Below are 13,081 nucleotides of genomic sequence, written 5' to 3' on the forward strand. Positions count from 1 at the left end.
AGTAAAAACAAAAAATTATGAACAAATTTCTCTGCACACTGCATATATCTTATTTAGAAGTGAAGAAACAAAATGGGAATAAATACAATATGTGGCCCGTGGGCCGTAGTTTGAGGACCATTGCTCTAGAACATTAAGAAACTTGGATAAAATTGAACCCAAATGTTAACAGGCAATATAGAATTATAGTAGTTAGGGGCTGGAGAGATAGTTCAGTGGGTAGGTTGCTTGCCTTGCATACAGTCAACCTGATGTGATCCCTGACACTCAATATGATCCCTTGAGCACTGTCAGGAATAATTCCTGAGTGCAGTCAGGAGTAACCCTGAGCATCACCAAATCTGGCCTCAAAACAAACCAACCGGGGCCGGGCGGTGGCGCTAAAGGTAAGGTGCCTGCCTTGCCTGCGCTAGCCTTGGACGGACCGCGGTTCGATCCCCCGGTGTCCCATATGGTCCCCCGAGCCAGGAGCAACTTCTGAGCACATAGCCAGGAGTAACCCCTGAGTGTTACTGGGTGTGGCCCCAAAAAAAAAAAAAACCAACCAACCAACAAACCAAAAGTATAGTGGCTATTGTTCACCTTACTGTTATTAATTCTATATGGCATGTCTATGATGTGTTTAACCCTGAAGATACCAAAGAACATAAACTTTGGTATGTCTTCTTTTTGCCTTAGAAAACTAACTCAGAGTCTATGAAATTTGCTTAATGATCATCTTTATAGAAGATGGGCAAGGGAAAAAAAGCAGGAAACATAGGCTTGATATTTTTTGTTTTGGGGTCATACTTAGCGGCACTCAGGGGTTACTCTTGGCTCTGTGCTTAGAAATCACTCCTGGTAGATTCAGTGGATCATATGGGATGCCGGGATTCAAATGGCTGTCTGTCCTGGATCGGCTAAGTGCAAGGCAAATGCCCTACCACTGTGCTATCTCTTTGGCCCCATAATTTGAAATTTGTAATAAAGCTTATGATGATTAATTTCAGGTTATTTTGATCACCTTTTGATCTCTTTTGGTTTTTCCTCCCTAACCCACCCTTTCTCTGCTGTTTGCTTTAAAATAACACTTGGTGCACTCAGTGTGTTTTCATTAAATGGATGTGTTTACTTTGAAAACAGAGCCAAGAGTTAACAACTCAAAGGATTCTTCCTTCTTAGTCTTTAGACAAAGCAATTGTTGGGTCACACTCTGAGGATACAAAAAGTTTGTTCTGGTTCTTAAGAGTCAGAATGTTAGATAGGGCAGTTGATAGAAATAGGACTCAATGAACAATTTTTAGAATTTTAGGATTCATAGTGGAGGAAAAGGGTGAGCCTGCTTTATGTAGACTTTCTATAACTCTAAATTCTAGGTTCATCTGAAGAAAACAATTTTTTTTTTTGGCTTTTTGGGCCACACCCGTTTGATGCTCAGGGGTTACTCCTGGCTAAGCGCTCAGAAATTGCCCCTAGCTTGGAGGGACCATATGGGACACCGAGGGATTGAACCGTGGTCCTTCCATGGCTAGTGCTTGCAGGGCAGACACATCTTACCTCTAGCGCCACCTTGCCGGCCCCGAAAACAAATTTGTTTTTATAAAATTATATCCTTTGCATTTCTTGGTAAGTTGCTTAATGAACACATGGATTTATAAAGGAATTGTTGCATAACTTTGTAGATAGTCTAAAATAATTATACTTGGAAAAATTCTTTTGGATCATAAGTGTATTGCTCTTCCAGTACACATTTTAGGTCTTGTATTTTTCCAAAGTGCTGGTCCCTCTTAATTTAGGCTTTGGTATAAATCTCACCCTATCTGAAAGGCCAATACTGGCCACTCTTGATCTAAAAACAGTACCTCCCTCAGTTATCACTATCATCACCATCCAGATTTTTTTTTTGTTTTGGGGCCATACATGGCTGGGTTCAGGTCTTACTCCATTCTCTGAGCTCAGATATCATTCCTGGTGGTGCCACGGATCGAACCCAGGTCAGTTTCATGCACTACAAGTGTCCTACCCACTGTACAATATCTCCAGTTTTCTAAAAAAAATTTTTGTTAACGTAGTTTACCAGAAATCCTTTTGGAGGAATTCATAGTGGCTAAATCTGGCTGTCATTGGACATGTAGAACATTGTATGTTAACAATTTCCAACCTTCTCTGGCTCCGTGCTAAATTTGACTTGCATTTTAGATATTGATTTGAAAACAAAGGCTGTATCTTCTCTCTTCACTGCTTTATGCCCAATGTCACCAAATGATGCTCAGCAAAAAGGGTCTTATTCTATGTGCTTTGGACATTTTGTTTTTCACAAGAATTTAACTCAGGTAAAAAGAAAAACTCTCCTGTATTAGCTATTCTGTTCTTATGCTTTATTTTCCTTTTAGCATTATTCTTTTTTTTTTTTTTTTGGCTTGAAGTCACACTCGGAAGTGCTAGGACAGCTAATGACAGTGTTCAGGGGGTCGTATGGTGTGAGGACCAACTCAGGTCTCCCACATGAAAACCATGTGCTCAGACTATTGAGCTATTTCTCCAGATCAGGAACTTATTATCATTATTACTATCACCATTTCCTTTCATTTTTAATTTAGGCATTTTTGTTTTGTCTTGGGGTCATACCCGATGGTGCTCAGGGGTTACTCCTGGCTCTGTGCTCAGAAATCGCTCCTGGCAGGCACAGGGGACCATATGGGATGCTGGGGAATCGAACTGCGGTCTGTCCTAGGCTAGCACGCGCAGACACTTTATGCCCTGCACCACTGCTCTGGCCCCTAATTTAGGTACTTTTAAACGATAAAGTTTCAAGAATATAATGTTCTTCCAACACTACACCCACCATTAGAGTGATCAGTTTCCCTCTACCAATGTATCAATCTCTCCTCCTAACCCCACCACTCACTCCACCTCCATCATAAATTAACTTGTTTTGAGGCCACACCCAGAAGTACTAAGAGCTAAATCCTGGCTCTATACTCAGGGATCACTATGACAAAGTTTGAGAAATCATATGGGATGTTGGGGATCAAACTAAAGTCAGCCATGTGCAAGATCAGCATCTTGCTCACTGTACTATTATTGCTCTGATCCCTCACTTTACTCTTTTACTTTATTGAAATAATGTGATAAACATAATCCTTCATAGTTGAATTTGAATTAAACAATGAGTCAGGGGCCCTTCCCACCACCAGTGTCAACCTCCCTCCACCTATGTCTCCAAAATACATCCCATATCACCACCCTTCACCCCCTGGCCTGCCAGTATAACAAGTCTCTTTAAGTTTAGATTGTTAAAGTTTGGGTCCCTTGATTCTATTATCACTGACTTTGGCTTGAATATGTAGTTCTGTCCTTATTTACTTCCCCGCCAAAGCTTCCAAGATCACTTAGCCTTTGAGTCTTCTTAGTTTTATAGAAAAATGGGGAATATGTGGTAAGATAAAGTAATCTGTGTCCCAAGGTTCTATGAAAAATGCAGGAACCCCAATTTAAAAGAGATTTTAAAAATCCAATTAATAAAAGATGGTGTGTGTGTATGGCAGGTTTTTGTTTTGTTTTTTGTTTTTTTGGTTGTTTGTTTGCATAGGCACAGCAAAATATGAGGGAAACATAAAGGAAAAACCTTTGGCCTAAAAGCAGGGAGAACTTAACCTGGTATAAGACTAACTACAGGCTCCCGGCATAATAAGTTGTCTAACCCCAAAGTTTTTCTCTGTGGTCCCAGTAAAACTTCACAATCACTATTGTCATGGTCAGGTTTCTGTAGTTAAGAGATCCTGGTTTTGGGGCCTGCGAGGTGGCGCTAGAGGTAAGGTGTCTGGCTTGCAAGCGCTAGCCAAGGAAAGGACCACGGTTCTATCCCCCGGCATCCCATATGGTCCCCCCAAGCCAGGGGCAATTTCTGAGCGCGTAGCCAGGAGTAACCCCTGACATCAAACGGGTGTGGCCCGAAAAAAAAAAAAAAAAAAAAGAGATCCTGGTTTTGGTACAGGTTTTATGTCAGTCAGGGTGACATAGAGTGTCTTCTGGCTTCATCTCACTGTTAGGTGGCAATGCAGGGAACCCTGCCCTGAAAGCAAGTTGTTGCTGTTGCAAGCAAGTTGTCAGGGTGTCATATGAACCCATTCTGGAGCAAATCAATGACAGGACAGCATTAGGGCTGACCCTAGTAGAAACTGATTCCTGATGATGGCCTCTCTCTCTCTCTCTCTCTCTCTCTCTCTCTCTCTCTCTCTCTCTCTCACACACACACACACACACACACACACACACACACATACACACACGTAGAAACTGATTCCTCATGGCCTCATACACACACACACATACCCCACATACCACACACCCCACATACCACACACACCATGAATTAAGGCACCAATTCTTTGCATTTCTTCCTGAAATGTTTTATAATAGAAAATGTGGGCCCAGAGAGATAGCACAGCGATGTTTGCCTTGCAAGCAGCCAACCCAGGACCTAAGGTTGTTGATCAATGGCGGGTGTAGCCCAAAATCGAAAGAAAGAAAGAAAAGAAAGAAAGAAAGAAAGAAAGAAAAGAAAGAAAGAAAGAAAAAGAAAGAAAGAAAGAAAGAAAGAAAGAAAGAAAGAAAAGAAAGAAAGAAAGAAAAAAGAAAGAAAGAAAGAAAGAAAGAAAGAAAGAAAGAAAGAAAGAAAGAAAGAAAGGAAGGAAGGAAGGAAAGAAAATGTGTGACTTTTCTTTTTTTTTTTTTGTGGTTTTTTGGGTCACACCCGGCAGTGCTCAGGGGTTATTCCTGGCTCCAGGCTCAGAAATTGCTCCTGGCAGGCACGGGAGGACCATATATGGGACGCCGGGATTCGAACCGATGACCTCCTGCATGAGAGGCAAACGCCTTACCTCCATGCTATCTCTCCGGCCCGTGACTTTTCTTTTTGTGTGAATTTGTTGCTACAAAACAAATTTTAGGGAGGAAACTCCTAAATTTTATTTATATCAGTGAACATAAAGACGTATTATTTTCCTTCGTTAAGTTCTTGGATACCTGACTTCCACCCAGGTAAAGAATTCCCACCATTGGTGAAAATCCTGGACATAATTATGGCACCACTTAAACAGTTGAGGAAAAAAGGCAAGACTTCACTCAGCAGCACTGATAGACTCAGTGATAATGGTTGCAGGTTCCTACTCAAGGCTAGAATGTCTGGACCAGTTGATGAGCAGGTATCTTGAAAACAAGTTCATTGGCCAGCAGGATACCGGTAAGGTGCTTGCCTAGAGGGTAACCAACACTAGTTAGATTCTCAGCACCACATAGGATACCCCTGTCTTCCAGGAGTAAACCCTGAGCACTGCTGGATGTGGCCCCCAAAACCAACAAACCATGAAAACAAGTTCATCTGTCCAACAATATCCCTTTTCTGAGCACAAACAGCTTCATTAAGCTTGCTTAATCTCTTAAAGTGAACAAATTCATTTCTCTGCCTTCTACCTCCGAGGATGACACGGTACGGAACAGCAGGGTAGTGGAGGGCTGGGTTAATGTGTCCACTGTGCTTGGGGGGCAGTGTTGGGGGTCCATCTGCTCGGAGAGACGCTCCTCCTCCTTTTCCTTCTCTTCCTCTGTGCAAGTTTGAGATTGCTGTTCAGCTGAGGCATACTGGTGCTCAGAGCCAGGCTCCAAGCCTGGGGGGCAACTCAGATCCATATCATAAGGACTCAGATCCCCACAGATAACATAGGGCACTATGATGCGAGTGGGATCACTTAAGTGATTGAAATCGTAGGAAAGGTCGGGCCAAAATGTGTTCAGATCGGGCAAGGGCCCCGGCGGGGGTTGATAAAGTTTGCAGACCACGAAGGCTTCGATGCTGGACTGGCGGCTGCTGGGGGGCTTGGCCCAGACCACGCTGGGAAAGAAGACGCGCAGCTGGCTGTGGATGAGGGTGGCATCCCAGCCTCGGAAGATCTTGGCCACGAAACATCCGCCGGGCTTCAAGACGTGCGTGGTGATGTTGAGCGCGGCCAGGAGCAGCTGGGCCTGCAGGAACTGGTCCACGTCATGGAGACCCGTGACGTCTGGGGCCCCGTCACACACGACGAGGTCAGCGGGGCGGCCCTGGAAGTGGCGGCTGATCTCCCGGGCGGTGGCCAGCTGGGTGATGTCGCCTTGGATCTGCAGCACGCCGGGCACCGGGGCCATGGCCTGCACGTCCACGGCCACCACGCGGCCCCGCCTCGGCGCCCCCAGCTTGCGGCTCAGCACCTGGCTCCAGCTTCCCGGCGCCGCACACAGGTCCACCGCGTGGCTCACGCCCTGGAAGAGCTGGAACTCCTCGTCCAGCTGCAGCAACTTGAAGGCACTGCGTGCCCGCCAGCCCTGGCCCTTCGCCAGGCGGTAGTAGGCATCCCGTTGGTCCTTGGTCGTGCGGCCCATCGCCTGCGCTCTGGAGTTTTACGGCACCGGAAAACCGCCAGCCGGAAGTGGTGCATGGCTTGAGCTCCGTTTCCGGTCCGTGTACAAAGACTCGGTTGCACTTTGGTTCCGGTTGGTTCCTAGTCTCTCTTGAAGCTTAAGAGAATTCCACTGTGGCATAGCATTTTTTTTTTAATACTTTTTATTTTGACCAAAGTCTGATTACAAATATTTTACACTAATATTTAAGGTACATAGTGACATTGAATCAGGGGCATTCCCACCTAGACTAGTGTTGTCCTCCCTCCATCCCTGTTCCCAGCATGCATCCCATATCCCCTTCATTTGACCCCTGGGCTGCTAGAATAAGTGGTCTCCTCTCTGTCTAGCTCAGTGCTTCTCAATTATTTTCTGTCATGACCCCCTAGGAAGAAGAAAAAAATTTTTCGCCCCCCCCCCGCGCGATTGTAAATAGTATGTTTATTTAAAAAATTAACTTGCAAAACAAAAATATATAGAATAATTTGAATTGATTTTTTTTAATTTTCTTTTTCTTTTTTTCTTTTTTTGTTTTGTTTTTGGGCTGCACCCGGCGGCGCTCAGGGGTTACTCCTGGCTGTCTGCTCAGAAATAGCTCCTGGCAGGCACGGGGACCATATGGGACACCGGGTTTCGAACCAACCACCTTTAGGTCCTGGATCGGCTGCTTGCACAGCAAACACCGCTGTGCTATTTCTCCGGCCCCTGAGCTGAATTTTTAATCAGAGGTGATGTCTGGACTAACGACTACAATGAGCACGTTTTGCAATGTACAGCTTTCAAAGCGGGTTTGAAGCAGGACACAGCAACTCTCAGCTCTAGAGACATGCAGAGACATAAACATTGTGCGTAGCTTGTTATGACAGTGTTTGCCGAGATCAAACGCGCCTCCCTTTACAGAGCCTCGTGCTCCCCCCGGGGGGGGGGGCGCCCCACTATTTGAGAAGCTAGACCCTAGCTTGTTTGTAGATTGGGTATCAATTCTGTTGTCGTTGGCTTTGGATTTGGTGTTTAAGTCTGATCATTTTTCATTTCTATTCAATGTTCATACGACTGTTTGGTCTTTGTACCCTCCATTATTTCCCCCTTAGTTTGTGAGGTGAAACAAGACGGTTCAAGTTATGTAGCATAGCATTTTAATAATAATAATAATAATAATAATAATAATAATAAAGCTCAGCACGGGCATTTAAATTGCATTCCATTTTTGTTTTGTTTATGTTAAGCTATATACACCCCTACTCTTAGTGTTCAAGAGTCAAACCTGATTGATGCAAGGGTTGCCACTTCCCTTTTGCCCCTATCCCATTCATGAGCTCCAACCCTTGCAACTATTTCCCATCCCAGGTTCTAGTATTTTTGCTACTACACTGAAGTGACAACAAAGCACCTTGGTGTCTATTGCATATTACGCATATGTAAGTATATCTCTAAAATAAATTTCTAGGTCTGTCTTTGGGTCCTTACACAACTAACTAAACTAACTGGAAAATAAGACAAAAGAATTGGATGGGTATATTCAAGATTATTGACTTATTGATTGAAGAGTGTTAGCTTACTTTTAAGATGAGAAGATCTCCTCTAATTCTGCCTTTTTGGTTGTGTGATTTTGGGTCACACCCAGTGATGCTCAAAGATAAAGTTATCCCCAGCTCTTCACTGTGACTCCTTTGACTCCTTAGGAACCATATAGGATGCCTGGGATTGAACCTAGCTCAGCCATATGCAATCAAGTATCCTACCCACTGTACTCTATCCAGCTTCTAATTCTGCATTTCTTTTCATTTACTCACAGACAGTATTGACCCATTCTGGAGTCTTCCAGAGCAGGTTTTAGAAAGAGAAAGGATTAAATGGAGTCTTCCAATTCCTTAAAAAGTTAATAATTAGAAAAACTATCTCTTCTCTATATAGCAATTTATATATTCTTCATTCCCACCCCACTTCCATTTTGCTGTTTTTATATTCTGATTGGAAGAGCCCTATTTCAGTGAGGTACTAAAAATCTGATTGGTTTTAAAATAGACCTATCAGATCACTTCTGACAAATACTATCCTGATGGTAGTTTTAGAAGTGCCTGCCTCATTTTCACTATAACAGAGTCACTTCCTCTTTAGGAATATCTCAAAAGAAGAGAAAAAAAAGTATTCCCACCCAAAATAAGTTTAGATCCCAAAGGATTTTTCATTAGTAATCTTTTTGTTTGGTTTGGTTTGGTTTTGGTTTTTGGGCCACGGCTGGCAGTGCTCAGGGGTTACTCCTGGCTGTCTGCTCAGAAACAGCTCCTGGCAGGCACGGGGGACCATATGGGACACCAGGATTGGCTTTGGTCCTGGATCGGCTGCTTGCAAGGCAAACGCCGCTGTGCTTATCTCTCCGGGCCCTCATTAGTAATCTTAATGCAGGTTTCTCAGTTGTCCTCGGGAATGTCTCCGCAAATTGAAAAGCTGGGGCGCTATAGAACTGGACAGGGAACTTTCTTTTCCCCAACTTAAAATCTTCTAAGTAACTAATTTTTACAGAAAAGGATGGAGACAAGGAAGAAATCTGATGAGAGTTTTCCTCATCCTTGATTTATGAGGCAGGATGCTCTACTGGAAATATTTTATTATATTTTTGCCGTTGTTTTGTCATTAAACTTTGAGCTTCCTTTCTCAGAAATGATTTCAAAGTTTTGGCTCATCCATTGATGACTAAGAACAGCTTTATTTATAATTTATAGAATGAAAACAAAAGTTCAAAGACAGAGGCTGTGACTATGGAAAAATGCCAGTTAGAACTTTTCAAAATATTATAGATATGCAAGATGAAAAGCTCAAAGGCACAAAATGTAATTGAAGATTGGAGTTCTAGTCAGCCAAGAGAACAATGATGATTTTTATTATAAAATTTTGGCTTTAACTTCCACTAATTTCATAGACCACATATTACCTGTGATTTTGGAAAAACCGTGTAAATATTCAGACTACAGGGCTTCAACAGTATCTAATCTCTTCTTCAAACCATCATAAAGAAATTTCCTAACTTATTTTATAGGCAGATATTGTAAAGGACAAAAATATATAGAGACCAAGGAAATAACTCAAAAGATGCACAGGGGACCATATGGAACAACAGGATTCGAACCAACCACCTTTGGTCCTGGATCGGCTGCTTGCAAGGCAAACACCGCTGTGCATATCTCCGGGCCCAGAATTCTTTATCATTATTTTCTCTTACTAAAAACCAGGTCCTGGGTGTTATTTTGGCCAGTTTCAATCTAATTGTCTCTGCTTTCTATTCAGCTTTATCTGTTATGCCAGAGATCAAAAGCAAGGCTTTACACATAGGCAAGCATGTATTCTAGCACGAAGCTAGATTCTCAGACTTTGCTCAGAATTTTGAAGAGATCCACAATTGTTGAAAATTTATACTTCCTAATCGACTACCTGTTAGTCGATTTTGGGGGGCGTTTTGATCATACCTGGTGTATGGGGATTATTCCTGGCTCTATGTTCAAGAGTCACTCCTGGAAGGTACAGGGTTCCATATAGGATGCTGGGGATCTAACCTGGGTCAGTCACTTGCAAGGCAAATTCCCTACCCACTATATTATTGCTCCAACCCCATATATTTATTCTGAGAATGATGTGTGTGAAATAATGCAAATTAGAATATATATCATTACAATTCAAAGTTATTATCCTAAATTGACTTAACATCTGTTACATCAATGCATCAATTTGAACACTACTGTAACTATATTACCTAAAGTAAAGTAAAAATAATCTCTTACATAAATTTTTGAAGCCAAAGAGATAGCATGGAGGTAAGGCATTTGCCTTACATGCAGAAGGTCAGTGGTTTGTATCCCGGCATCCCATTATAGTCCCCTGAGCCTGCCAGGAGCAATTTCTGAGCATAGAGCCATGAGTAAACCCTGAGCGCTTCCGGGTGTGACCCAAAAACAAACAAAAAAAAATTTTTTAAAAAAAGAAACCACAATGCTACAATACTTTTTGTTGTAAAGACAAAAATAGATATCAGTCTAGAAGAGGTCAGATATACTCTGAAGTGCTTTTATTGCTTCCCGAACAATGCTAAGACCTTAGAATTTTAGTTTTTTGTTTTTGGTTTTTAGTTAGTTTTTGTTTTGCCTCACCTGGCAATGATCAGGGGTTACTCCTGGCTCTGCACTCAGGAATCAATCCTGCCAGACTCAGGGAACCATATAAAATTCCAGGGATCTAACTAGAGTTGGTTTTGTACAAGCAAGTGCCCTACATGCTGTGATATTGCTATGGCCCATAGGAATTTAGAAAAATTTATCTCTAATCACCCCTCCTCTGCCTTTTGTGTTTTGATTTTTGTTCTAGTGATAATGACAGTAAGCAATCTAATAGCATAAGCATCCTTAGCACCCATGCAATAGTCTTCAAATAACATTGCACACTAAAAGAAACCAGGCTGGAGAAATGCTAATTTTAGGTTTGTGGCAGTAACTGTATGAGATGAGTCAGGAGTGTCTTGTCACATTAGATGGCAAAGAAGCTATCAAAAGTGGTTGGGCTGTGCCTAAAGAAATTGGCAAACAATTTGCAGAGGCACCCACTGATTCAAGATGGAATAAATTAGTCTTCGATAAGAGTAACAGTAAGAACTGACACAAGTTATGTACATTTAAATCTATGAATTTATAATGCTTTCTGTTTTATGTTTTGCAGTGCTGAGTATAAGACCCAGTTCCTCACATGTGCAAGGCAGGTAGATGCTTTACCACTGAGTAATATCTCCAGCCCCTAAGTCTACATTTTTATTATTTTATTTGAAACACTCTTGTACACTGCTGGTAGAAATGCAAACTTGCAAAGCCTTCTTGGAGATGATTTAAAAAAATTTAGAAATACCACATGAGGGGCTGGAGAGATAGTATGGAGGATTAGGTATTTGCCTTGTATGTAGTCACCTCCTGGGCATCCCATATGGTCTCGGAAGGACGGAAGAAGGAAGGGAGGGAGTAAGGGAGGGAGGGAAGGAAAGAAGGGAGGGAGGGAGGGAGGAGGAGGAGGAGAAAGGGATGGAGACAAAGGGGGAGAGGGAGGGAGAAAGGGAGGAGGAGGAGAGAGGGATGGAGAAAAGAGGGGGAGGGAGAAGGAAAGGAAAAAAGAAAAGGAAAGAAAAAGAAAAGAGAAGAAAAACTATGATCTAATATTCCATTTCTGGGTAATAATATGAAGAATGCAAAAAAAACTGATTCAAATATATATGCACCCCATGTTCATCTCAACATTATTCACAACAAAGTTGGAAACTATATAAATGTTAATAATTAAGTGGGTTAGAAATATATGGTAAAATGAAATTCTACCATTTGCAACCACTTGATTAGAACCAGGTGATTTTATGCTGAGTAAAATTAGGTTAGATGGAAAAACACTAATATTGTATGATTTCACTCACATGTGATAGATATAAGTGAATAAACAAAACAAACTACAAGAACAAAATAGTGGTTACCAGAAAAGAAGAAAGTTGGAGTAATAAGGTTAAAATAAACATTATTTGCAATCTGAGCAATAGCACAACAGATAGCATGCTTGCCTTTCACGTTGCCAAACAGGTTCAACTCCTGGCACAATATATGGTCCCTGAGACTGTTATGGGTGATCTCGGAGCACAGAGCCAGGAATAGCCTTTACCACTGCTGGATATGGCCCAAACACAAAACCAACCAACCAAACAAACAAACAACAAAACAAACACCCACTGTGTGGATATAACGTTTGTGTTAATTTTTATTCTTCAGTTTAATACCCAAAAGTTGGGTCATTAGATCATATTGCTGCTCTATCCTTAAGAAGATCCACTGCATTTTCCAGATGTTTGCACCGATTTATATTTCCACCAACAATGCAGGAGAGTTCCCCCTCATTTAATATTGATTATTGTTACTTTTCCATCAATAGTGTGAGATGCTATCTTGCCATGAGCTTAGTTTGCATTTTCTGTTAAGTAGTAATGATTTGTTTTCATTTACCTAATGGCTATCTCTACATTCTTTTTGAAGAAATGTCTGCTTAAATCTTCTACATATTTATTGATTAGTCTTTTTTGCTGCATATGTTATTTGAGAATGCAGGTTTAGGCCACACCTAGTATTGCTATGGGACTGTTCCTGATGATGCTCAGGGAATCTTGTGGAGCTGGGCTTTGAATCTGGCCTCCTGCATGCAAAGTATGTGCTCAGTCCTTTGAACTATCTGCCTAGCCCTGTATAAATTTTTATATTTTTAAAATATTACAGTGTATGATGGGCAAATAAATATCCTTTCCCATTCAATAGTTTATATTTTCTTTTTTTAAATTGAAATTTTTCTTTATAATTTTTTAACTGAATGACTGGGAGATAGTTTTAGTTGTGATGGTTGAATTTCAGTCAAACGTTCTGGTATCATCCCTTCACCAGAGTACGCTTCCCATCATCAATGTCCCCAGTTTCCCTCCTGTCCTGCCCTGAAAAATTTAAAAGTTAATGCAGGGGCCAGAGCGGTGGTGCAATCAGTAAGGCGTCTGCCTTGCCTGTACTAGCCTAGGACGAACCACGGTCCGATCCCCCAGCGTCCATATGGTCCCCCAAGCCAGGAGCGATTTCTGAGCACATAGCCAGGAGTAACCTCTGAGGGT

The 13,081-nt window shown here is 41.9% G+C and overlaps 1 protein-coding gene across 1 annotated transcript; it reads right to left on the bottom strand.

Moving 5' to 3' along the window:
• Window positions 1-5,412: 5,412 nt before the first annotated feature.
• Window positions 5,413-6,399, bottom strand: LOC126008635 (putative tRNA (cytidine(32)/guanosine(34)-2'-O)-methyltransferase). The gene has a single exon (XM_049772879.1). The coding sequence runs from the start codon at window positions 6,397-6,399 to the stop codon at window positions 5,413-5,415; it is 987 nt and encodes a 328-aa protein (XP_049628836.1).
• Window positions 6,400-13,081: the final 6,682 nt, after the last annotated feature.

This window comes from Suncus etruscus, chromosome 5 (genome assembly GCF_024139225.1).
Source record: "Suncus etruscus isolate mSunEtr1 chromosome 5, mSunEtr1.pri.cur, whole genome shotgun sequence".
NCBI lineage: Eukaryota > Metazoa > Chordata > Mammalia > Eulipotyphla > Soricidae > Suncus > Suncus etruscus.

Bases quoted from the DNA above. Each gene is read 5' to 3' on its own strand.
- LOC126008635 (XM_049772879.1), bottom strand. From the start codon at position 6,399: ATGGGCCGCACGACCAAGGACCAACGGGATGCCTACTACCGCCTGGCG.